The sequence below is a fragment of the Pelodiscus sinensis genome, chromosome 30, assembly GCF_052426305.1.
Source record: "Pelodiscus sinensis isolate ZL-2025 chromosome 30, ASM5242630v1, whole genome shotgun sequence".
In the NCBI taxonomy this organism is placed as follows: domain Eukaryota; kingdom Metazoa; phylum Chordata; order Testudines; family Trionychidae; genus Pelodiscus; species Pelodiscus sinensis.
In genome coordinates, this window is record NC_143081.1 from 625,635 (window position 1) to 649,941 (window position 24,307).

The 24,307-nt window shown below is 58.7% G+C and overlaps 1 pseudogene and 6 gene segments (V, D, J or C); all 7 read left to right on the top strand.

Moving 5' to 3' along the window:
* The first annotated feature begins 1,669 nt into the window (after window positions 1-1,669).
* On the top strand, window positions 1,670-5,024 carry LOC142821162 (T cell receptor alpha variable 27-like). The segment is given in 3 exon segments: window positions 1,670-1,799; window positions 2,171-3,391; window positions 3,621-5,024. Coding segments are annotated over 2 exon segments (333 nt in total).
* LOC142821079 (T cell receptor alpha variable 4-like) lies at window positions 3,355-3,922 on the top strand. The segment is given in 2 exon segments: window positions 3,355-3,391; window positions 3,621-3,922. Coding segments are annotated over 2 exon segments (339 nt in total).
* A 50-nt stretch (window positions 5,025-5,074) lies between the features above and the next one.
* Window positions 5,075-5,491, top strand: LOC142821163 (T cell receptor alpha variable 17-like). The segment is given in 2 exon segments: window positions 5,075-5,111; window positions 5,199-5,491. Coding segments are annotated over 2 exon segments (330 nt in total).
* A 2,173-nt stretch (window positions 5,492-7,664) lies between these two features.
* LOC142821164 (T cell receptor alpha variable 21-like) lies at window positions 7,665-9,657 on the top strand. The segment is given in 3 exon segments: window positions 7,665-7,822; window positions 8,176-9,361; window positions 9,521-9,657. Coding segments are annotated over 2 exon segments (333 nt in total).
* On the top strand, window positions 9,325-9,849 carry LOC149520942 (T cell receptor alpha variable 4 pseudogene; annotated as a pseudogene).
* A 2,990-nt stretch (window positions 9,850-12,839) lies between these two features.
* On the top strand, window positions 12,840-14,670 carry LOC149520943 (T cell receptor alpha variable 9-2-like). The segment is given in 2 exon segments: window positions 12,840-13,049; window positions 13,997-14,670. Coding segments are annotated over 2 exon segments (504 nt in total).
* An 8,194-nt stretch (window positions 14,671-22,864) lies between these two features.
* LOC102461724 (T cell receptor alpha variable 9-2-like) lies at window positions 22,865-24,068 on the top strand. The segment is given in 2 exon segments: window positions 22,865-23,022; window positions 23,157-24,068. Coding segments are annotated over 2 exon segments (408 nt in total).
* Window positions 24,069-24,307: the final 239 nt, after the last annotated feature.

Below are 24,307 nucleotides of genomic sequence, written 5' to 3' on the forward strand. Positions count from 1 at the left end.
CTCTGGAGTCACAGGAATTATAAACTGCAGGACAAGTAAATGGTTTCCCATCACCTGAAACCAAGAGCAGAACAACAGAGCTGCCTCCAGCCCCTGCTGGGTTTAGCTGAAAAGAAAATGCCATAAAAATGCGCCAAAGAAGAGGTTTGTGGTCACGTACTGCCCTCTGGTGGCCGTTTCCTTTCGCTGTCACAGCTAAAGGAATTAATGGCAACCTCTGAAGGAGTTTTACACCACTGATTTACAACCAAATATAAAGGCGCATCCTCATTTCTGCCCAGGCTGTGAAATGGCGTATAGACACACACCTACCTGTGTGTTTCCTGGACACATACACATACACAAAATCTCTGTCACAAACAAGCACAGAAATGTCTACGTAGTCAACTCACAGTTCACACGGACAAACAAGTAACTCGCACCCGGAATCACATCTATTCCAAAGATGATCTTGCATACACCAGAAATCTACACACTCTCCACAAGCTCTGATTCTCCCTCACACACACTCACAAAATGACACTCACTAGCTAGCACACAACCAAAGTCACATGCAAACACTAATTCACACTTTCCAAGTCTCAAACACAGCTCTCTCTCTCTCACACACACACACAAACACACACGGACAGACATTTATCTGCAGCAACCTGATGATTTATTATCTCCCAGTTTTGCTCGGAATATGGGCAACTGCCTTTTCCTCTGACAATCACCTTTCCCAGACCCCTTCAGGGCATAAAAACATAAATAAAAAGTGCTATTGTGAGTTAACGTGACCGAGCCTCACTGAAATGCAACAGGGCGGAGGTTCCTAACTCCCTTTGGTTCCATGAACCTCCCAGGCTCAATCCATTCGTGTCTCTGCAGGGGACGGGTCGCGGAAGACAAAACAGTAGTTCCAAGGGAGTCTAAGGGAATTAGATACTCAACAACTCCCAGTGGAAGCCCAGGGAAGTTGGGTCACAAACTCCCCCAGGATCTTTTGGCAATTGCAGCCTGAAACTGCCTGAGTTCGGCATTCCTCTGCCCATATTACCCCAGCGTCTGCCCGGCACCCCTGTGAGGTGGAAGGCAGGGCCCGTGGAACTGGGGTGCTGGGGGTGCGGCCGCATCTCCTGACTTGAAGCGGTTTCCTTCACCTGCAGTGTTTACCTTTCGATTCGATGGCTCCCAGCCCCCCACTGTAAGAATGGCCCCTGTATCCCTGTGGGAACGTGCTGTGACCCCATTTCACAGCTGGGGAGCGGAGGACCAGACAGGCAGGGTTTTAAAAAGGTCTTTATGGGCCGAGTGGGGTTTTATTGCAGGGGTCCTCGGATGTAAAGACCCTGAGAGATGATTGAGAGTGAGGGGCCCTGGCTGTGTTTGAAACCCTCCCGCCATCGGCGCATCCTTTAATGGCCCTGAGGGACTTGTCCAGATCCCCCGAACTGCCTCTGTGGGAGAGAAGACTCGAACTCCGGCCTTGGCTGCTTTTACAGCCACTGGAGCCTCGTTCCGTGTGGCTGGAGCTGCTCTGAGAGTCCCCAGGAAGCCCTTGCGGCGGGGGAGGGGCGGTCTATACTGGATCTGGAGCCGTGAGAAGTCAGGTGAGCGCTCAGTGTCAGCAACAGGATCCCAGCGGGGGAGGGGGGGCCGTGTCACATGATGTGCCTGAGAAGAGAAACCACTCCGGGCAGAGAGGAGGCAGCACCCATCGCGTCTCCCTGCCCGGTGGCTCCAGGTGTCAGAAATTCCCCTCCCCTCCCTGGACACCATGAGGCGGCGAGTCCCCTGGGTCATTCTCCATTTTCTAGGTAAGTTTCTGCTCAGAGCTCGCTGGGCCCGTGGGGCGCTGAGCCACAGACGCCTGGAGCCATAATTAGCGCAAGTCACAGCCCAGAGACCGTCCACCCCTGGGAGAAAGGGGGCTGCCAATGGGGCACGGCTCTGCGCCTGAGCTATTCCAACAGCCGCCTTGCCCTGGGGCGCTTTGCCGGCACTTCTTCCCTCTGTCCCAGACAGGGGGATGGGCAGAGAGAGACTCGGTGCATGGGGCAGGGGAAGGCGTCAGAGGGCAGGAGAGACAGAGGGACCACCGCGAACGATGATCAGACAGACAGACAGGCAAAGTCCCGCACCCCCACCTACCCTCGAATGTTGCTAACCGGGGTTTTCCTCCCTCCAGTCTCCTGCTGCGACGCTCAAGTGACCCAGAGCCCGGAGCGGCTGGAGATTGGCCAAGGGGAGGTCGCCACCATGTCCTGCTCGTTCACAAGCGCTTACCAGGCCTTCCAGTGGTACCGGCAGCTCCCCGGGCAGGGCCCGGCCTACCTGCTAACCGCCGGCACTGCGGAAAACAACACCGTGGAGCGGTTCATCGGCGAGCGCCTGGACAACGGGAAGCGCAGCTCCCTGCACATCTCCGCCTCCCAGCTGGGCGACTCCGGCAGCTACCTCTGCGCGGTGGATGCACAGTGACACCGGCAGGGCTGGGACCCGCGCAAAAACCCTCCGCCCCTGCCACGCTGCTGGGAGAGCGGATGCGGGGTTCGGTCCCGCGCGGGTATAAAGCGGCACAAGCCGAGGGGGCACTTATTCTCTCCTTTTATTAATGGGCAGGGCTCCGATGTGTCTAATGGGGCCATAGGGTAAGGATGTGGGGACTGGACCCCAGATCTGCAGTCTCCCATCGAGCTGTATAAACAGAGCCTAAATCCGGAGTCAATCCACATGTTTTCTATGGTGACTAGATGACAAGAAATCAGAGGGGAAAAAATCAGCAACTTTTGTTTTTTTCCTACATTGTCTGCAACAAAGTTTTTTAGCAAACCAAACCAGTGGGGAAGCGGCTTCCCTTAAAGGAACCGAAGACAAAATAACCATCGCTTGGAAGCTAGAAGATCAGCCGCTTCTCGTACCAACAATCAACCAACACACCTGATCATAAACCCCCCCATCCCCACCCTGGGAAAATCAGAAGAAAGTTTCTGCGCCCGTCCTCCCCCCACCCCCATCTTTGCGGAGCTCAGACAGTTCCTCAGTTCGCCGGCAGGGGGCGATGCAGCCCGAGCTCTGTGTAGACACGCTGACTGGCAGCGATGCTCCACCCGGTGGCTTTTTCCTGAGCCTGACCCGGGCAGGGCTTGGCAGGGACCCACAGCGGGGTTTGTGTCATTGGCTCCAGCGGTGACACCATCGCCGCCTCCAGCAGCAGCAGCCTCACAGCGCGGCTCTCTGCCCGGGTTTGCAGCGGTGGGGAGAAGGCCGGAGCGTCTGTCCCGGTGAGGGTTGTAGGGGCTGGAGGAGGAGACCAGCGGCAGCTGCCTGCCCAGGACCAGAGACACCCCGATTCGTGTGGGGATGGGAACAATGCGGGGCGTAGCGATTGTGCTGCTTCTCTCTTGGGGTAAGATTTCCCGTTTCCAGCAGCCCCCCAGCCCATCCCACCCAACACACCCCAGCATTCTCAACCCCCTTCGTTCCCCCCACCCACCCGCTGCGTTCTCCCTGCGGGGCTGTTTGGACTGGCAGGACGGTGTCAGGAGGCGGGGAGATTTCGAGGGGAATTTATCCCTTCGGCTCCTTACAAATGTCACTTTCACTGACTTAACTCTCTGCCTGATTTTCCGCCCCAGGTGCCCCGGGCCGGGCTAATATCCAGCAGCGGGGCTCCGCTGAAGCTTTGGAGGGAGACGAACTGAACCTCACCTGCTCCCATGACGGAATCAAGGCGAACGATTATATCCAGTGGTACCGGCATTTCCCGGGCCGAGGGCCCCAGTACATAGTTCAAGGATTCAAGGAAAATGTTCGCAGCTCCGAGCCCGAGGGCGTCCTGCACATCCCCGAGGACAGGAAATCCAGCGCGCTGGTCCTGCGCAGGGCGCGGCTGGCGGACGCGGCGGTGTATTACTGCGCTCTGAGCGACACAGTGTGACAGCCAGGGACAGGCCCCGTACAATAAGTACCGCCCTGCCCCGGGCTGCGTGTGTTGTCCTTGGGAGGGGGAATCCTAAGTGGAGGAGGGAAGTGGGATCGCAGGGTATCCTAGCGCCCACCAAAGCATTAGGGGCCAAATTTTCCAGGGTCACTGAACGCCCAGTTATTGACCGAGGCGCCTGGTGAGATTGGAAACTTTGGAAACGGTCTGAGAAAATCTTCCTCAGAGGAAAATGTGAAGCTCAGTAAAAGGTCAAATCATGAAACAAAGAAACCGAAGCCCTCGCCCAACTCCAGCAGGAAGAACATTATCTCTAGAGATCGCCTGATCCAGCCCGCGACCCCGTCCTCTTCCCCCAAGTCGCCACCAATAGTGCTGGGGAAAAGCGACAATTTATTGTCTCATTAACTATTAAATCCCATTCTGACTGGACAATCTCCCAAGGTGTTGCTGGGCTCATGGTGAATTGCTACGTCACTTGCGCTCTCTGACAGCAGCCGCCTTTGGCAGCCCAGAGGTACGCGACACACACGAACTACTCAGGTAAAGCTCTGGAGAGAGGGCTTGTGTCGAAGAGTTTCAGGGTTGCCCGGTAGAGGGCGCCGCAGGACACCCCTGGCTTTGCTTGTCTCTCAGCCTGGAGGTTCGCTTCCCGCTCGGGGATTCTGGCGGACACACGGGCTCGTGCTGAAACGCTACGTCACTGCAGCTGTCCACAGCACCCGCCTTTGGCAGCCCACCAATCTAAGATGCACAGAGAAAGTTCCCGATAGAGCGTTTGTATCGAACAGTTCTGCGGTCGCCCGGCAGAGGGCGCTGCAGTACACGCCGGAGCCATCAGTCTAGACACGAGGACCTCTGGCTTTCTCTCGCAGTCTAGCGGTTCTCTCCCCCACAGAACCCCGCACGGACCCCCTGAGTCACCCGTAGCTTGGCGGAGACCCAGCGACATTGTAATTGACACCAACAGGGAGCAGCCCAAAATCCAGCAGCAGCGTCACAGCGCCTGTCTCTTTGCCCGGGTCTGCAGGGGAGGGGACGAGGCCGGAGTGTCTGTCCTGGTGCGGGTCTCTGGGGCTGGAGGCAGAGACCAGCGGCGGGTCCCCGCGAAGGAGCAGAGACACCCCAATCTGTGTGGGGTTGGGAACAATGGGGGGCGCAGCGATTGTGCTGCTTTTCGTTTGGGGTAAGATTTCCTTTTTCCAGCAGCCCCCACCCCCACCCCCATCGAGCACACCTCGGGCTTTCTAACGGGGTTTTTGCCTCCCTCCAGTCTCCTGCTGCGACGCCCAAATCACCCAGAGCCCCGAGTGGCTGGAGACTGGCCAAGGGGAGGTCGCCACCTTGTCCTGTTCTTACACCAGCAGTTACGGGATCTTCCAGTGGTACCGGCAGCTCGCCGGACAAGTCCCAGCGCACTTGCGGACCGGCAGCTCTAATGAGAACGCCAAGACTACGCGGTTCATTAGCGAACTCCTGGACAGCGGGAAGCGCAGCTCCCTGCACATCTCCGACTCCCAGCTGGGCGACTCCGGCAGCTACCTCTGCGCGGTGGATGCACAGTGACACCGGCAGGGCTGGGCCCCGCACAAAAACTCTCCGCCCCCGCAGAGCAGCTGGGGGAGCGGATGCGGGGACCGATCCCCCGCGGGCGCAACGCGGCACAAGCCCACGGCGTCCGGCCACAGAGTGAATGGAATGTGGCCGTGGCAGGGACACGGGTGGGGCACGCTCCAGTCCCCTGCAGTGAGGAAGGACCAAGTCTCAGCTACAGCATCCCAGCCCCGGGTGTGTCCAACCCGCTCTTACGAACCTCCGGGAATGCAGATCCCACAAGCGCCTCAAGGAACTGATTCCGGTGTCACCCGCCCAGACGGGAAACTTTTCCCAAGGCCTCAGCTAAGTCTGCTTGGCTACAGTAAAATCTCACCCGTTCCCAGAGTGTCCCCGGGGGTTAAGAAACACAATTTATATTCACCTCTATGTCTGTTTTGGTGTCTCCCCTACTTCCCTTCCCCAGATGAAACTCTTTTTTCTGCCTTTCCTCAGAGATCATGGTTTCCAGCTGTTTAATCATTTGTTTTGCTGCCTCCTGGACTTTGTCCGGAGTGTTCCGGACGGGACCCCATTGCATAGGCCCTAGGAACTCCAGTGTGACCCATTTAATACCTGCTCTTTGGGCCCAGTTTGCCTGGCAGTTGTGCACCCATGTTACATTAGACAAACATCACCCAGACAAGCCCAATTTGTAAAGTCACGTGAGCACGTGTCATAAGTCTTACTCCAGTCGAGACAAAACACACCTGCAGCTCTGCCCTAGGCGCTGGGTTTGTTACCCGCTCAAGGAAGGGATTTCTACGGTAGCACAGAATTTACTCCGACCCTTCTGTCTTCGGGCAACAGGGGGCGCCAGAGCGCAGCCGGCCAGTCCTGGCGAACTCCCAACCTCAGCTCTGTCTGTGTCCCGTGAGCCAAGCCCAGGCCCTAGCGCTGCTGCGCTCTCCCGGGGCGCCCAAGGACCCGGCAGCCTCTCGAGCGCAGCCTCCTTCCCCGGGAGACGCTGGGAGCCGAGGGGAGGGAGAATTCCCGCAGCCGTTCCCCGGACTGAGCAGCGGCGAGGGAGCGAAAAGGCAGCGCAGCACATGGCCCCCTGGAGCGGAGCTCCCCTGCGGGGCCTTCTCCTCGTCGCTGTTTGCCTCTGTGAATGAAACCAACCTTCTCTGGTTCCCAAGGGCGCAGCGGGGCCGGGCCTCGGCAGTCAGTGAGGGGCCAGAACTCTCAGCGCCTCTGCGTTGTTCTGTCAGCAGGGGTCTGTCTGTCCACCCACCCATCCAGTACACTTTGTATGTCTGTCTGTCTCTGTCCATCCATCTCCATACACCTTCTCTGTCTTTCTGTCTATCCATCTATCTATCCATCCCCAGACTCTCTCTCTCTTTCCCCATACCGCTCTCGCTCGTTCTCAGGGTGCGGGGGGGGGGGCGACATGTCTCAGCCATTGATCTGTTCCAACACCCACAGAAATAAAAGCATGAACCGTGGCTGGAGGGAGCCGTGTCTCTCTGTATCGCTGTACGGACACGTAGGGACAGGCGCTGGGGAGGGAACAACAGCAGGATGGGAGGAGGCTGCAGGGAGCAGGCCGGACAGACGGAGCCACGAACAGACAGACACTGAGCCACTCTGACATTCCTCACGGGCCCTGCTGTGACTGTGTCTCCCTCCAGTCTCCCTGGTTTGGACTGAGGGAAGCAGAGGTTGGGCCGGGGGTGCTGGTGCCGGTCTCTGCTACTTAGCACCCAAAAGCCTGCGGCCACGACACGCAAACGCCAGGGATCCATCCTGCGGGGCGGGGGAAAGGTTCCTTCTCTGGGGCACGTGGCTCCCTTCTCTGTTTGCCGCCCTGCATGATGCACCGGCAGCAGGGCGAGGAAACAGGCTCAGCTCTGGGAAGAGAAGCTTGGGACAGAGGCGAGTCCCGGGCCTGGCTATCCGGGCAGTGCTCGTGCATCTCCCAGGCTCAGAGAGGCACATGGAGGCTCAGGGAGGGGGCTGGGGCAATTTTTAATGGGTGAGGGGTACTGAGAGCCTCCTTCCTTGTGGCTGGAGCTGCTCTGAGAGTCCCCAGGAAGCCCTTGCGGCGCGGGGGGGGGGGCGGTCTATACTGGATCTGGAGCCGTGAGAAGTCAGGTGAGCACGCAGGGGCAGCAACAGGATCCCAGCGGAGGGGGGGGGACGTGTCACATGATGTGCCTGAGAAGAGAAACCACTCCGGGCAGAGAGGAGGCAGGCATCGAGTGGGTCTCCCTGCCCGGTGGCTCCAGGTGTCAGAAATTCCCCTCCCCTCCCTGGACACCATGAGGCGGCGAGTCCCCTGGGTCGTTCTCCATTTTCTTGGTAAGTTTCTGCTCAGAGCTCGCTGGGCCCGTGGGGCGCTGAGCCACAGACGCCTGGAGCCATAATTAGCGCAAGTCACAGCCCAGAGACCGTCCACCCCTGGGAGAAAGGGGGCTGCCAATGGGGCAGGACTCTGTTCCTGAGCTATTGCAACAGCAGCATTGCCCTGGTGACCTTAGCCAGCACTTCTTCCCTATTTCCAAGAGCGGGGGATGGGCAGAGAGAGAGGTTAGGCATCAGAGGGCAGGAGAGACAGAGGGACCCGTAGGATGCTCAGACAGGCAGACAGGCAAGTCACGCACCCCCACCTGCCCTCGAATGTTGCCTTCTAACCGGGGTTTTCCTCCCTCCAGTCTCCTGCTGCGATGCCCAAGTGACCCAGAGCCCGGAGCGATTGGAGAAGGACCAAGGGGAGGTCGCCACCATGTCCTGCTCTTTCAGCAGCCCTTACCAGACTTTCTGGTGGTACCAGCAGCTCCCCGGGCGCGGCCCGGGCCACCTGCTGACCGTCAGCTCTACGGAAAATACCACCAGCGAGAGATTCATCGGCGAGCGCCTGGACAGCGGGAAGCGCAGCTCCCTGCACATCTCCGCCTCCCAGCCGGGCGACTCCGGCAGCTACCTCTGCGCGGTGGATGCACAGTGACACCGGCAGGGCTGGGCCCCGCGCAAAAACCCTCCGCCCCGCCGGGCCGCTGTGGGTGGGGATGAGAGAGCCGATCGTCGGCGGGCGGAAAGCGTCTCGAGGCCACGGCGGCCGGAGGCACATTCTCAGCTGTTATCAATGGGAAGAGTCCCGCTGGACCTAATGGGGCCATAGCGTAGGGTGCCAGAGAGAGGATCCCAGATCTGCAGTGCCTCATTGAGCTGTCTGTGAATCCGGAGTCACTCCACATGCTTTCTATGGAGACTAGATCACAAGAAACCCGAGAGAAAATTTCATCAATTTTCCTTTTCTTCCTACATTGTCTACGGCAAAGTTTATTAGTAAATCAAACCAGGGGGAAACCGGCTTCCCTTAAGGGACCCGAATAAAAACTAGCCTTGCTTGGAAGCTAGAAGGTCAGCCGCTTTTCGTAGCAACAGTAAACCAACAAATCTGATCATAATCCCCTCCCCTGGGAAACGGAGATGAAACTTTCTCCTCCCCTCGCCCTCGCGCAGTTCAGACAGATCCTCAGTCCGCCGGCAGGGGGCGCTGCAGTCCGAGCTCTGTTGAGACATGCGAGTTCGCAGCGCTGTTCCACCCCGCGGCTTTTTCCTGAGCCGGGCAGGGCTTGGCGGGGACCCAGGGAGGGGATTGTGTCACTCGCCCCAGCGGTGACACCATCGCCGCCTCCAGCAGCAGCAGCCTCACAGCGCGCGTCTCTGCCCGAACTTGCAGCTGTGGGGACAAAGCCGCAGCTCTGTCCGGAAGAAGGTTTCTGCGGCTGGAAGCAGAGAACAGCGGCGGGTCCCCGCAAAGGAGGAGAGACATCCCGATTTGTGTGGGGATGGGAACCATGCGGGGCGCAGCGACTGTGCTGCTTCTCGTTTGGGGTAAGATTTCTTGTTTCCATTAATCCCCCGCCCATCCCATCTAAGCTGTGTCAGCAGGCAAGGCAGTGGGGGTGGTTTAGGGAGGGGGAATTGACCCCTAAATATTCTTAAAATTTTCACATCGACGACCCCAACTCTCTGCCCGGTTTTCGTTCCCAGGTGCCGCGAGCGGGGCTCAGATCGACCAGCCGGGCTCCGCAGAGGCGCCGGAGGGAGCCGAACTGAACCTCAACTGCTCCCACCCCGCAATCACGACGAGTGACAGTGTGTTTTGGTACCGGCAGTTCCCGGGCCGAGGGCCCCAGTACATCGTGTTTGGGTACAGCGTAAGCACGCCTAGCTCCGAGCCCGAGGGCACCCTGCACATCTCCGGGGACAGGAAATCCAGCGCGCTGGCCCTGCGCAGGGCGCGGTTGGCGGACGCGGCGGTGTATTACTGCGCTCTGGGCGACACAGTGCGACAGCCAGGGGCGGGCCCCGTACAATAAGTATCGCCCTGTATGTAGGGGGCGGGAGGGGGGGGGGTGCCGGGCGGGCTTCCAGCTGGGGCAGGAGAGAGACAGTGAGACGACAAGAGGTGAATAAAAGCTTTTGGTGCCAAGTTTACCAAGGTCTCCCTGCGCGTAATTTAGGCGGGTAACGAGATTTCATCCTTTGGAAAAAGATCTAAAAATCCCTTTCACAGAGAAAAATGAGGCAAAATAAGAGATAAAGTCTGGAAGGAAGGAAGGAAGGAAGGAAGGAAGGAAGGCAAGGAGGGAGTAAAGGAGGAGGGCGGGAGAGAGGCAGGAAGGGAGGGAGGGAGGAAGGAAGAAAGGGAGGAACAAAGGGAAGGGAGAGAGGGGAGGAAGGAGGAAGGAAGGAAGGACGGAGAAAGGGAGGAGGGAAGAAAAGTTACGAAGGAAGGGAGGGAGGAATGAGAGAGAAAGGGAGGGAAGGAGGAAAGAAGGTGGAAGGAACGGAAGGAGACAGAGAGGAAGGAAAGAAGGAAAGGGAAGGGAGGGAGGGAGAGAGGAAGCGAGGGAAGGAAGGAAGGAAGGAGGGACAGAGGGAGGAAGGACAGAGGGAGGTCATGTTTTCCCACATCGGTCTCTATAAATCACATAAGATGAAAGCCTCATGGGACACCAACATCCACCCGCCCCTCCCTCCATAAGCAATTCTCAGGAAACCTGCTCCAGCACCATTCAGGACCGACCGCGCCCTCAGATGGCTCCTGGAGCTCGCACGGAACCAGCCTACACACCGGACCCGAACACACTCCGGGTGGGAGGGTCTCAAGCTCCAGGGGCGCTGGCTGGGAGCAGCGCAGGGATCTTCCCCTCTCCCCTGCGCAGAGACAGGGCCTGTCCAGCACAATCCTCCCCTGCTGTGCCGGGAAACCCGCTCTGGCTGGGCGGGAAAGGCCGAGTCGCTGCCGGAGGGTTAAGAAACGCTCCTGTGAGCTGTCGCGGGTGCTGTCGGCACGTTTGGCCACGCGGGGGCGCTGCGGCGCTGGGTTAAAGCAAGTCACAGCCCGGTCCCCTGCTCCCCGCCCTCCCCTGACACTAACCTGCCCCCTTTCACCCTCCACACGCCCCATCTCCAACAGCGCCATGGACACGGGGTGACAGAGCGGAGAGACTCAGTCCTGCCACGCTGGGCTCAGGCTGTCCCGACGCGGGGCCGCTCACGGACACTATTCGCATCTGAAGGCCCCTTTGACGTAGCCCAGGTCTCGCCTTCTCCAAACCGGAGCCCCCGGACACGCAGAAACCCCCCGGTGTTTGCCGAACAGGCGGATCAGCTCCGTTAAGACACAGACCCAGCGGCCCGGCATGGCTCCGGCGTGGCTCTCCGCGGTGCTGCTCACGGCGCTGCTCAGTGAGTCGCGCTCCGGTTCTGAGCCGCGCCGCGCTCTACGGAACCGGGCCTGGGCCGGGTCCTGCTCAGTGTGTCTCAGTGCCTGAGCCCTGGGCGTGCTAATAGCCGAGTGTGTCTGTCGTGTCTGCTCGCAGCACCAATGCTCTGCCCCGACACCGCGTACCATGCGCTTGTGCGGGTCTCGCGTCTCGCGGCGTGGGCCGGGCCGGGGCTGCCTCCGAGTGTCGCTCTTCCCTGTTCCCTCGGGGTTGAGATCCTGTGTCCCGGGATCGGGGATTGTCTGTTTGCGGTCGCGCGGTCCCGGGGACAGTGTGTGTATCACCCACTGCTCTGTGCTCTCCGTGTTGGTCTGATGCTTGTTCGCTGCGCGGTTTGTGTCTGGGACCCGCCCGCTCTCTGGGACCGGATCCGCCCGGCTCCGGGGTGTCTGAGCGGGTCTGTTCTGTTCTGATGCCCCGCAGGAGGCGCCACTGGGGCAAACACCGTGAACCAAACCGAAGGCAGCATCGTCATCTGGCAAGGGGTCCGGCTGCGTCTGAATTGCACCTACGAATTCTCTTTCATTCCGGATAATTTCTTCTGGTACGTGCAATATCCCGGCCAGGCCCCCAGGCTGCTCCTGCAGCACCTGGTCAGGCAGGACTCGGACGAAGGGATACGGAAAGGGTTCGATGCCACCCACGAGAAGCAGGACGAATCCTTCCATCTCTGGAAAGCGTCCGTCGAACTGAGCGACTCCGCCACCTATTACTGCGCCGCGAGAGACACAGTGACAAAGGCTGGTCGCGGGGCTGCGCAAAAACCGCGCAGGGGTGTTGAAGGGGAACAGGCGGAGGACACTGGGTTCTGACCCCTGCCCCCTCCCCTCCACTCCCCTCCCCACACCCACACCCACACCCACACTTGAGCTCTGGGCGTTTTCCTTCTTTTCCCAATCTGGAGTTTCACCCTCCCAGAAATGGGAGCCATTGCCATCAGTCACTGGGAAAAACGAGGAAAGACCAGAGCCCATGAACCCTCCCAATAGCCGCCCGGAGGAAAGCTGCCCCCACCCCTGTCCCTGATGGAAAGTGCCGTCGGGCACTACAGTTCACCGCCCCTGACACTAAGCACAAACACGGATATTCCCTGATCACCGCGGGGAAATTCATATTCTGTAGGAAAATTGGTCGCAGGAGCTTCAGTGTCTTCCCCTTCTGACAAAACACAGACAAACAAACAGGAGGACAGGCAGGCGAAGAGACGGGCGGTCCCGGATGGGAGGGTCACACGTTCCAGGGGTTCTGGGTGGGGGGAGATTAAGGATCTTCTCGTTCCCCCCCCCCCACATAGACTGTCGAGAAGCATCCTCTCGTACTGGCCCCGGATACACGCTCTGGCTGGGCGGGAAAGGCTGATTGGCTGCCCAAGGATTAAGAAACTCCCCTGCGAGTTCTCCCGGGTGTTGTGGGCACGTTTGGCCACGCGGGGGCGCTGCGCCAATACAAGTCACAGCCCGGTGCTCGGAAATGGATCCCCGCCCTCCCGTGATCCCGACCCATCCCCTCACTCCCCCCACTGGCAGCGCCCCTGGGCAGGTGTCACAGCGCAGAGACTCGCTCCCGGGGGCCGAGCTCATGCTGCGCGGGCAGAGTCTGCGCACCCACCGCAAACGCGTTTCCAGACGTGTCTACAGGGCACAATTCCTGCCTCAGTCGGAGCCGGGCGGGAGGAGGCGCAGCCCCTCTGACGCGAGAAGGGGGTTTGCTCGGTGCAGTCAAAGGCTCGCGCGGCCCTCGCATGGCTCGGGTCTGGGTCTCGGTGGTGACAGTCGCAGCTCTACTCAGTGAGTGACAATCTCTGTCTGCGCTCGGCTCCCTCCTGTAGGGCCCGGGCCGGGACATGAGCTTGTTCCGCGCCCTGCGATCGGGCAGGGCCCGCGTCCTGGGGGGCCGATGATATTCGCGCTCTCCTAGCGCAAAGCGCGGCGCTGCAGGGCAGGAATACCCAGCTGAGAGATCCGACTGGCGCTGTCCTGCGCGCTACCCACGCGTGTCCCTGTTCTCTGTCCCACCCGGGTCCAAGCGCTGTGTCCACTCTGTCCTATCCCCCCTCTCACTAGCATGTCGCCGCTGTGTTTCTTTCTCCCTCTTCCGCTGCGCTGCTTCTATCTCCTCCCAGCCTGCTCTCTCGCAGCATCTCCACACCGCTCCGCCTGCCCCGGGTTCCTGGGGAGTTGTCGAGGCGGCTCTATGGAGACTAGGAAGGTGGAATCCGGGACCCACGAGTTTCAACTGAACAAAGAGAAAGCGGCGGGTGGGGCAGACTCATTCCAGCGGACAGACGCACAGCAGCGCCGGGTGGCTGGGATTTGAAGCCGGGGGGAGAGACGTCTAATTCCAATAACCGGGCAGGATGGTAGAACCAAAGCGCCCTGGGTCCGGGGGTGGGTTCGGCGTCACGGGCAGTGAGAAAATTCGGGGTTGGTGGTTTTCTGAAGGGCGGTTCTGGCTGAAACAGGACCGAGTCCGGGGTTCGGCTGCAGAGAGGTTCAGGTCAGATTCTCACAGGGGGTCCCCCTAGCAGGGTGACGCGGCGCTCGGTGAGTGACAGCTGCCAGCCTCCCTGGAGCGCACCGTGTCCAAGAGGCGCTGGGGGTGGATTGTTCACCAATGATGGGCATGTTGGATCCGCTGTGAATTCAGTACGCGACTGCAGATTACGCTGCCTGAGAGGCCATGGACTCAGTGCGCTGCCCCTGAGTGGCTCTGCTCTGTTTTCTCCTCCCCGCAGAGCGGATCGAGGGGGACTTGGTGACCCAAGCGACAGGACCCGTTTTAGTCTCCGAGGGGGACCCCGTGCTTCTGAACTGCACCTACGAGGTATCCGGGTACCCTTCCCCCTTCTGGTACGTGCAGCGCCCCGGCCGGCCCCTGCAGCTTTTCCTGAGGGACACGGGCAGCCAGGACTCGGATGAGGGGCGCAGGGGGGGATTCGACGCTAAAGCCGAGAGAAAACCAGACTCCTTCCACCTGCGGAAAGCGGCCGCCGAACTGAGCGACTCCGCCACCTATTACTGCGCCGTGAGCGACACAGTGACACGGTCCGGCAGGGCTGCCGTGCAAAAACCCCGTGTGTGGTACCGAGCGCTTCTGTTCTGGGAGGAATATGTGAGAGTGCCTAACTCCTATGGGCATTTTGGGAAGAATCTAGGTCTCATCTCCTTGCATTTCCCTTTCCCCTCTGTCTGAGGGAGGCGGCTAATAACACTGCTTCTGGCTGCCTGCCCTGTTTCCATGGTACGTTTTCAGAGCAGGGACTGTCTCTATCTGCACAGCACCCAGAAAGCTCCTGGTCTCAGTTGGGTGTCTAGATCAGCAGACAGAGGGAAAACGTGGCGCCAACAGCAGCTGCTAACCTGTCATTCGTTTTCATACATGTTACGTGGCCCACGGGCTAGGAGTAGAAATACGGAAACTTTATGCACAGGGAGGGCAGTTAACCATTGGATCAATCTGGCTTGGGGTGCGAGGGAGGCTCCCTTTGCTTCAAGTCTTTACATGGGGTTTGGCTGGGACACCGGATAATTCATGGGATGGTGTTGGAGCTGGACTCAGGCTGTGTCTACACATCATCCACGTCTACTCAGCCAGCAGTTATTGCCACATAACGTCAACATACTGTCAAGCTTGAGGACTTCTTACTTCGACTCCTGTAACTCTCAGGATAAGTCTATAATAGACCCCTAGTTGGAACTAGGGAGGCTAATGAGGGCGACTGAAATTGCTAATGAAGCGGGGGATGTAAATATCCTGCGCTTGATTAGCATATTCCCGCTGGTAGCTGAGGTTTAACAGTTAATTTGAACAAAGGGGTTTATCTCGGAATCGTGCTTCTCTGCTGAGTGAAGAGGCGGGAAGTTACTTCAGGCTAGTCAGTTTCCAAAATGGCCAGGGTCTGGGAACATGCTAATCAAGCGCATGATATTTAAATCCTCTTAGAACTAGGGGGCTAGTGTAGACCTACCCTCATTGTATTTAGAGTAAGGGAAGTCAGAGTAAGAGTGCTCTATTCCAAAATAAGTTCTATGTAGACAGCACCAAAATTCCAAATAAGCTAATTTGAAATAAGCTAAGCAATTGACTTACTTCAGTACCCCAGCAGGGGACTAGGAGGCGCTGTGGTGCAGGGAGCTGTGTGGGACTCTCTATAGCGGGTCTCTACTCTAATGTGAATCTGACACTAGGGGGCGCTGTGGTTCAGGTACCAGATCCAGGATCTCAGGTTGTGTGGGATTCCCCCAATTGACAGCCAAACCGGAAACACCATTTGCCTGTGGCAGCAAAACAGTGACGGGCCGGGGGGTTGTCACTCCAGGACCATGCAGCCAGCCCGAGAGCTAACAAGCCTCTGAGGCAGAGGAGAGAAAGTGTCATACTCTGGCAGAGCTGGAAACCTCATGATGAAGGAAGAAAACCTACTCTGGGCTCTGATGGCCTTGGCCTTGCTCGGTAAATAGAGACTCTGCCCCTGGGGTCTTGTGACCTCGGAGCCAGAGCAGAAGGGGAGCGCGGGTTGGGGAGCAGTGGGAGGATTTTCAAAGCTGGGATTTGGGTACCTAGTTCTCTGTCAAATCTCCGCCTGAAGATCCCTGTTGAGTTCTCTCCCTCTGAGCACCGGGCATTGGCCACTGTCGGAACACAGGGCACGGGGCTGGATGAACCTCCGGTCTGGCCCACTCTGGCCGTGCTTATGCAGTGGGAAATATCACCATGTGCCCAGCCCTTCCCTCGGGGAAACGTTACAACGGGAGCCCCCGGGGCTGGAGTGGAGCGGGCGGTGGGGTTCGAGGAGTAACAATAATACTGGATATTCGCTGCCAGGTCCCCGTGCGGATGTGTATTGTGGTTCCCAGCTAGAGGCAGGGCCGTGCAAAGCACAATAAGGGACCATGCCTGAGGCAGGGCAGGGAGACAGAAGTTTATTAGCAGGCTCATCAGGGAGGGACTCTCCGTAAATAAGCCCCGGGGCAGCGTCCTGTGACTCACCTCTCCTTCCCCGCTCTGTGTCCCAGGCCCCAGCATGGAAGACGCCGTGAGGCAGACCCCGCCGGCAGCGGCGCGCCTGGAGGGTGGGGCTGTGACCTTAGATTGCACCTACGAAACCGGCGCCAGCGGCTACACCTTGTACTGGTACAAACAGCCGCCGGCGGGGGAACCCGTTTTCCTACTGTGGGAATATTCCGGAGGGTCAAAGAAGAACGAGGCCGGGCCGAGATTCTCTGCAGACTTCAAGAAATCCCAAAGCTCCATCAGTCTGAGGATCACGGGCTTGGAGCCGAGGGACTCCGCCGTGTACTTCTGCGCTCTCAGTAGAGACTCACGGTGCTGTGATGAACACAGATCCCTGCACAAAAACCCTCCAGCTGTCTCCTGCTCTGGGAAACCGACCCCTGCATACGAAGTCAGGAAGCCAGCGGCAGGAAAGAATGGGTGTATGTGGGGAGAGGTGGCGGGGAAGGGGTCCGGGCTGCAGATGGCTTCCTGCAGATAAATACCTCTAACTTGTTTCTGGGAATCTGCACCACAGCTCCACTCAGAAATTCACCGCCAGGGGCACAGCTGGCAAGAGACAAAGTAGAATGAGCCCAGAGTCCGGAAGGACCTTTGTGGGGGGAGAATCTCTGGTACCAGGAGTGTCTTTCATCCAGCAGACAAAGTCAGAGTGAGCCCCGGGGGCTGGACACTAAACCGGGGCAAACTCAAGTGTCAACGTATCTGATGAGGCGCCGGGTTCTTCGCCACTCGGATGGTTCAAACCCGGCCTGGATTTCGCTTTCTGGAAAACACGCTCAAGCTCCGCCATGAACCCTATCAATGGTGCAGGGAGCACAGCGTGAAAGTCTCTGGCCTGTGTGGCACGGGAGAATAGATACAAGGCCACAGCGGTCCAGTCTGCCCTCACACATCCACCCGCCTGCTGCTCACACCCCTGGCTGCGGAGGATGGAATTGTCATAGGCGCCTCTTGGGTTTAGGCACCTGGATTCTATAAAAACTCAAGGGGGGATTTAAGTGCCTCACTCCCCAGAGTGAAACACAGCTCAACTTGTGCAGTGGATGGGCCAAAAGGCCCACGCACCACGTGACTCCGTCAGCTCTCAGTGCTTTTTTTTGGGGGGGGGGGGGAGGCATTCAGAAGCCTCTGGCAGTCCGGATTTGACGCCCCCTGGTTTAGACTGATGGAAACAGAGGTTCTTTGCTACTTAGCACCCCTACAGCCTGCGGCCACAAAACGCAAACGCCACGGATACATCCTACAAAGGGGGGGGGGGGAGTCCCTTCTCTGTGGGACGTGGTTCCCATTTATGTTTGCAGGCCTGCATGATGCACCGGCAGGGGGGCGGGGAAACGGGATCAGCTCTGGGAAGAGAAGCTGGGGCAGAGGCGAGGCGCGTGCGGTGTTGTGACGTAGTGGGGGTACCTGGCTGGTTTCTATGCTGCTGGCTCTGGGGTAACCCCCACTGGCTGCCGTGGGTACCACGACCCAGCAAAACAGGATGAGTCACTATGCAAACCAGTATGGCCAGACACCCCCCATGGAGAGGAACAAAGGAAGGTGGAATGCTGCCCTGGCTGGGGGGCAGGGCTGGAAGAGAGTTAGTTGCTGGCTGAAAGCATGGAGGAGACAGCCTAGGGAAGGGGCTGGAGTTTAGGGGCCCAGTCTCCCCCATCTCAAGGGGGCCTGAGGCATCCTAGCCCAGCTCTGTGACCAGATTACATCTGTGCTGTGCTGTAACCTGGAGAGGCAATAAACTTCCTCTATTCCACCGGCTGGGGCAGTCTGTGCCATTTCGGGGTGCAGGAGACGGGGGACCTCCAACGCGCCGTCACAGGTGTGTGCTGTCCTGGCTCTCTGGCCAGTGCTCGCTGATGTCCTGCAGGGGGCGCTGCAGTACAAGCAGAGATGCTCTGTGGAGACAGGGGCACCGGTTTGCTTCAGACACTGGATGCTCCAGGGTCTCCTTCTCCGGCACCCCCCAGGCTCAGGGAGGCACATGGCGGCTGAGACAAGAGGCGGGGACAATTCGTATGTTGGGGGGGGGGGCACTGAGACCCATTGAAAAAAACTAACTCTGCCTAGGAGGGAACCACTTAACTCTCGGGTGGGGGGCGGGGCAGCAGCTCCCTGGCTCCAGCTCAGCTTGGTGCAGCTGCAGGGCACATGTCGAGGGGAGGAGTTGCTCCCGACCCGCGGCTGTGACATCACTGCCAGGTTTCCAACCCACCCCGCTCTCACAACAGCTTCCTCCCTTCCCCCCTCCCACTCCACAAGAGACTCCCTCAGAGGCCGGAGCAGCAACGAGATCCCGGGGGCATGTTCGCCATCTGGGGCTCAGCCCTGGTGCTGGTTTTGCTTTTCAGTGAGTCAGGGCCTGGTTCCAACTTGGGAAAGGTTCTGCCTACCTCCACCTTCGCTAGGGGCGCTGGGCGATTAAACAGCCCTTCCTCCTCCTCCTTCTCCTCCCCCTCCGCAATATGAGATGTGGACTCAGGGGCCCCAATCCCATGGAAACTGCATTTCAATGGACTCCAGGAGTCTGGCTAAGGAGCGGGGCGACCTGCCCTCCCCCATGAACACCGAGCGCAGGACAAGCCGCCAGGGGCTCAGCTGGCAGGGGGGGAGATTTTGATCTCATGGTTAGAAAAACTTTCTGACTCTCAGGAGAGTTGAGCTCCGGCCAGGGTGTGGTCTGGAGGGTGGAAGAGGAGGCTGGACAAGCACCAGGCAGGGAAGGGCGCAAGGTCTCAGGATGGGGGGAGTGAGCACATGGACTCTGGAGGTCACCAAAACATTGTCCTGCTTCCCTTAAAAATCCCGGCCCCAGGCGCTCCCCGCACTCACAGCGACCCCCGACTGACCTCTCCTTTCTCCCTCCTTGTCCAGGCTCCAGCATGGAAGATTCCGTCACTCAGACCCAGCCCTCCGCGTCGGGTCTGGAGCGCGAGTCCGTGTCCCTGGATTGCACTTATGAGACGTCCGAGCAGTATTATTACTTGTATTGGTACAAACAGCACCCCCGGGGAAGCCTGATTCTCCTCTTTTGGCAATATTCTGGAGGAACAGAAAGAAACGAGGCAGGGGAGAGATTCTCTGTCAATTTCCAGAAAGACAAAAGCTCCATCAGTTTGAGGATCACGGCTCTGGAGTTGGGGGACGCGGCCACGTACTTCTGTGCTTTCAGTAGAGACACAGTGTGGAAATGAATAGAGGGCCCTGTACAAAAACCTGGCCCCGCTCCGCTACTGCAGGGACCTGACTCCTACCAGGTGAAGTTAGCAGGCAGGAAAGCGGTGGGGGTTGTGTGTGTGGGGAGACTATGAAGTGGGCTGTCACAGCTTCCTGACTGGAAACACGAATCTCGCCGTGAGTTCTGGGAAGAGGCGGCACCGCAATGGTTCGCAGAAAGTCACTGCAAGGAGGCGCTGGAAGGAGCCAAAGGCAGAGGGAGAGCCCTTGGGTGGGAAGCAGAGCGGGGTTGGTTGGGCCTAGAGATAAAGTGCCCTTTTGTCCCCGGGAGGGTAATTAAACAGTGACACAACTTACCCAGGGACACGGCGCACTCGCCAGCATTTGAAATCTGAAGACTGGAGGTCTCTCTGCTTAATGAGACACCAGATACGGGCGGGGGGGTGCAGGAGTCCCCGCAGATCTTTCTCTGGCCTGCAATAATGCAGGGGAGGGGGGGGGGTCAGAGGAGACGGTCACAAAGATCTTTCTTCACCTTAGGAACCGTGAGCACGTGTCATAAGTCTTACTCCAGTCGAGACAAAACACACCTGCAGCTCTGCCCTAGGCACTGGGTTTGTTACCGCTCAAAGGGATTTCTAACGCAGCACAGAATTTACTCCGACCCTTCTGTCTTCGGGCAACAGGGGGCGCCAGATCGCTCCTGGCTGCTGCGCTGCCCAGAGGACTCACAAGGACCCGACAGCCTCTGGAGCTCAGCCTCTCCCCCGGGAGACGCCGGGAGACCCCGGGAGGAAGAATTCCCGCTCCCGCTGGGCTCCTGCAGCCCTTCCCCGGACTGAGTAGCTGCGAGAGAGCGAAGATACAGCGCGGCGCATGGCCCCGGGGAGCGAAGCTGCTCTGACCGGCCTTCTCCTGGCCGCTCTTTGCCTCTGTGAGTGAAACCATCTTTGTCCCATTCCCAAGGGCGCAGCGGGGCAGGGTCTCGCGAACCAGTGAGGGGGGAGAACTATCAGCGCTTATGCTTTGCTGTCAGTAGAGGTCTGTGTGTCTGTCCACCTACCCATCCAATACACTTTGTCTGTCTTCCCCACTATCCGTCCATTCACCTCCAGACACCTTGTCTGTCTGTCTATCTATCCATCTCCAGACAATCTATGTATCCCCATACCTCTCTCGCTCCTCCTCAGAGGAGGCGACCAAGGGGACACGTCTGGGCGATTGATCTGTTCCAACACCCATAGCGCTTGGGCTCTTTGTTAGCATTTAATGTCCTTGTTTTTAAAGGTGATATGAGGCGCCCACAGCAATAAGAGCACGAGCCGTGGCTGGAAGGAGCCGTGTCTCTCTGTATCGCTGTACGGACACGTAGGGACGGGCACTGGGGAGGGAACAAGAGCGTGATGGGACGAGGCTGCAAGGAGCAGGCTGGACAGAAAGCCGCGGACAGACAGACACTGAGCTACGCTCACGTTCCTGGCTGTGATTGTGTCTCCCTCCAGTCTCCTGCTGCGACGCCCAAGTGACCCAGAGCCCCGAGAGGCTGGAGAGGAGCCAAGGGGAGGTCGCCACCATGTCCTGCTCGTTCACCAGCCCTTACCAGACTTTCTACTGGTACCAGCAGCTCCCCGGGCGCGGCCCGGCCCTTCTGCTGACCGTCAGCTCTGCGGGAAACGCCACCGCTGAGCGGTTCATCGGCGAGCGCCTGGACAGCGGGAAGCGCAGCTCCCTGCACATCTCCGCCTCCCAGCTGGGCGACTCCGGCAGCTACCTCTGCGCGGTGGATGCACAGTGACACCAGCAGGGCCGGGCCCCGCGCAAAAACCCTCCGCCCTCGCCGGGCAGCTAGGGGATGGGATGCGGGGTCCTAACCCCCGCCGGAGCAAAGCGACACAAGCCCACGGCGGCCGAGGGGTCTTATTCTCAGCTCTTATCAGTGGGCAGAGCCCCGGTGGAGCTAATGGGGCTACATCTTAAGGAGCCAGGGAGCGGACCCCTGATCTGCGGCCCCTCATAGAGCTGTGTGAACAGCAGCCTAAATCCGGATTCACTCCACATGCGTTCTATGGAGACTAGATGACAACAATCCCGACACAAACATTCCATGAACTTACCTTTTATCGCTACGTTGTCTAAAACAAAGTTTATCAGTCAACCACAACAGTGCGGAACCGGCTTCCCTTAAGAGAACCGAATTCAAAATAGCCCTTGCTCGGAAGCTAGAAATTACCCGCTTCTCGTAGCAACAATAAACGAACAAACCTGATCACAACCCCCCTCCCCTGGGAAAGTCTGAAGACAGTTCCGGCTCACCCCACCCTCCACTCCCACCTTGCGCAGTTCAGACAGTTCTTCAGTTTGCCGGCAGAGGGCGATGCAGTCCGAGCTCTGTCTAGACACGGTGGCTCGCAGCGCTGTTCCACCCGGTGGCTTTTTCCTGTGCCGGGCAGAACTTGGCAGGGACCCAGGGAGGGGTCTGTGTCACTGGACCCAGCAGTGACACCATAGCCGCCTCCAGCAGCAGCAGAATCGCAGAGCGCGTCTCTCTGCCCGTGTTTGCAGCGGTGGGGACAAGGTCGGAGCGTCTGTCCCGGTGAGGTTCTGTGGGGCAACTTGCAGGAGTGCTGCAGGGCCGGGGCAGGAATGAGCTGCCTTAGCCCCACTGCTGCACCATCCTGAAGCTGCCTCAGTTAAATGGTGCCCAGCCAGAGCCTGCTCCCTGAACCCCTGTCCCTGCCCGGAACCACCTCCCCCACCCAATCTTTTACCCCAGAATGAGTCCCCCTGCACCCAAACTCCTTCCCAGAACTTGTACCCTGAAATCTCTCCTGGACCACTGTCTCCTGCTTCAGGCTAAGCCTGTAGCCCCTCCCACAGTCTGAACCCTTTGATCCCAAACCACGACCTGCACCCAACCTCCTTCCCAGCCTTGTGCAAGTGAATGACATTCGGGGAGGAAGAGGGATGGAGCGAGCAGGGTGAGGCCTCAGAGAAGGGCTGGAGGGAAGTAGCACAAGGGTACTTGGGTTTCAGGTAGATCTTACATTGCACTTACGTTGAAAAAGTGACCTTGTGGTTCAAAAGGCTGGAGATCCCTGTTCTAAAGGAAAACTGGGAGGAGATAAAGTATCTTCTCCTTCCCAGAACACAGAGGCAGGCAGAGAGACAGACTTTAGGAGAGGGACCTCGCCTTGGGCACCAGAAAACCTCTCTCCGCTGGAGAAATTGGTTCCCTGACGCAGAGGCGGGAATAGAACCAGCGCCCGCCTCCTGTTCGCGAGCCCATATCGCCGCTCCAGGGCGCTGCGGAGCTAGACAATAAGTCCCAGCCCCGTTCTTCCGCCCCCTGCTCCTCGACCGCCCTGCTACCTCCCCACCCACCAAAACCCCTGCGCCGCCTCCAGTTCCTGGCCAGGCCGCGGGGCGGGATTCACAGAGCCCCGAGACTCGCTCCTGCACCGGCAATCCGGTTCCCGCGGGGCTGGGGAGTTGTCTCCGTTTAGACACAGACCCAGCGGCCCGGCATGGCTCCGACGTGGCTCCCCGCGGTGCTGGTCACGGCGCTGGTCGGTGAGTCCCGGTGCATTGACTGACTGCGCCGCGTGTATCTTTGCAAGGGAACGGCGCTCGGCGAGGCTCCCTGAGGCTCCGGGGCCGTCACTAGACCAGGAGCTGAGTGTGTCTGTTCTCTGCTCCCCCCGCAGGAGGTACCTTTGGGGCCGACTCCGTGAACCAAACTGAAGGCAGCGTCGTCATCTCCCAAGGGGACCCGCTGCGGCTAAATTGCACCTACCAATTCTCTTCTCTCACTTCTTTTCCCAATCTCTTCTGGTACGTGCAATATCCCGGAGAGACCCTCCGGATGCTCCTGCGGGACCTGGGCAGGCAGGACTCAGACGAAGGGATCCGAAAAGGGTTCAACGCCACCCACGAGAAAGAGAACAAATCCTTCCACCTCTGGAAAGCGTCCGTCGACCTGAGCGACTCCGCCACCTATTACTGCGCAGGGAGTGACACAGTGACACCAGCCGGCAGCAGCGCCGCGCAAAAACCGCGCAGAGGATGAGCAGAGCACCACGGGGGTGGTCACATGTCCGGAAAAACACTCCCATTGGAAGATAAATCGCTGTCCCGCTTGGAGGTAGTCCATGGTAGGCGAGGAAAGACCAGAGCCCATGAACCCTCCCAAGAACCGCCGCAAGGAAACCCGCCCTCACCGCTATCCCTGAAGGGAAGTGCCGCCGTCACATTTCCGTGTCTCTGACACTAAACACAAACAGGGATTCTGCCCTCATCACCGCCGGGAAATTCATATTCGAAAGGGAAACTGGTCGGAGGAGCTGAAGTGACTTTCTCTTCGGAGAACAGGGAGACTGACAGGCAGACGGACAGAGACACAGACTTTAGGTGACTGTGCTCGTCTCGGGCACCAGAAAACCTCTCTCTGCTGGGGAAATTGGTTTCCTGGCGCAGGGGCGGGAATACAACCTTTTGGGGCCAAATTTACCAACGTCTGTTTCAGCATTAGTATTTCTTTAGGCGGGGAGAGAAAAAAAGACTAAAAATTCCCTTGAGAGAAAAAAATGAGGAAAATCAGAGGTAAAGGAAGGAAGAAAGGAAGAGAGGGATGGAGGAAGGAAGAAAGGAAGAGAGGGATGGAGGAAGGAAGGAAGTTAGTTCATGTTTCCTCACATCGGTTAAGATAAACCGAATAGGATGAAATCAACATCGGACACATCCATCCATCCCCTCTTTCCCCCATGAACGAATCTCAGGAAACCTGCCCCTGCCCCATTCCCGAGGGGCAGCGCTCTGAGACCGCTGCTCGCGCTAACACAGAACCAGTCCACACCAG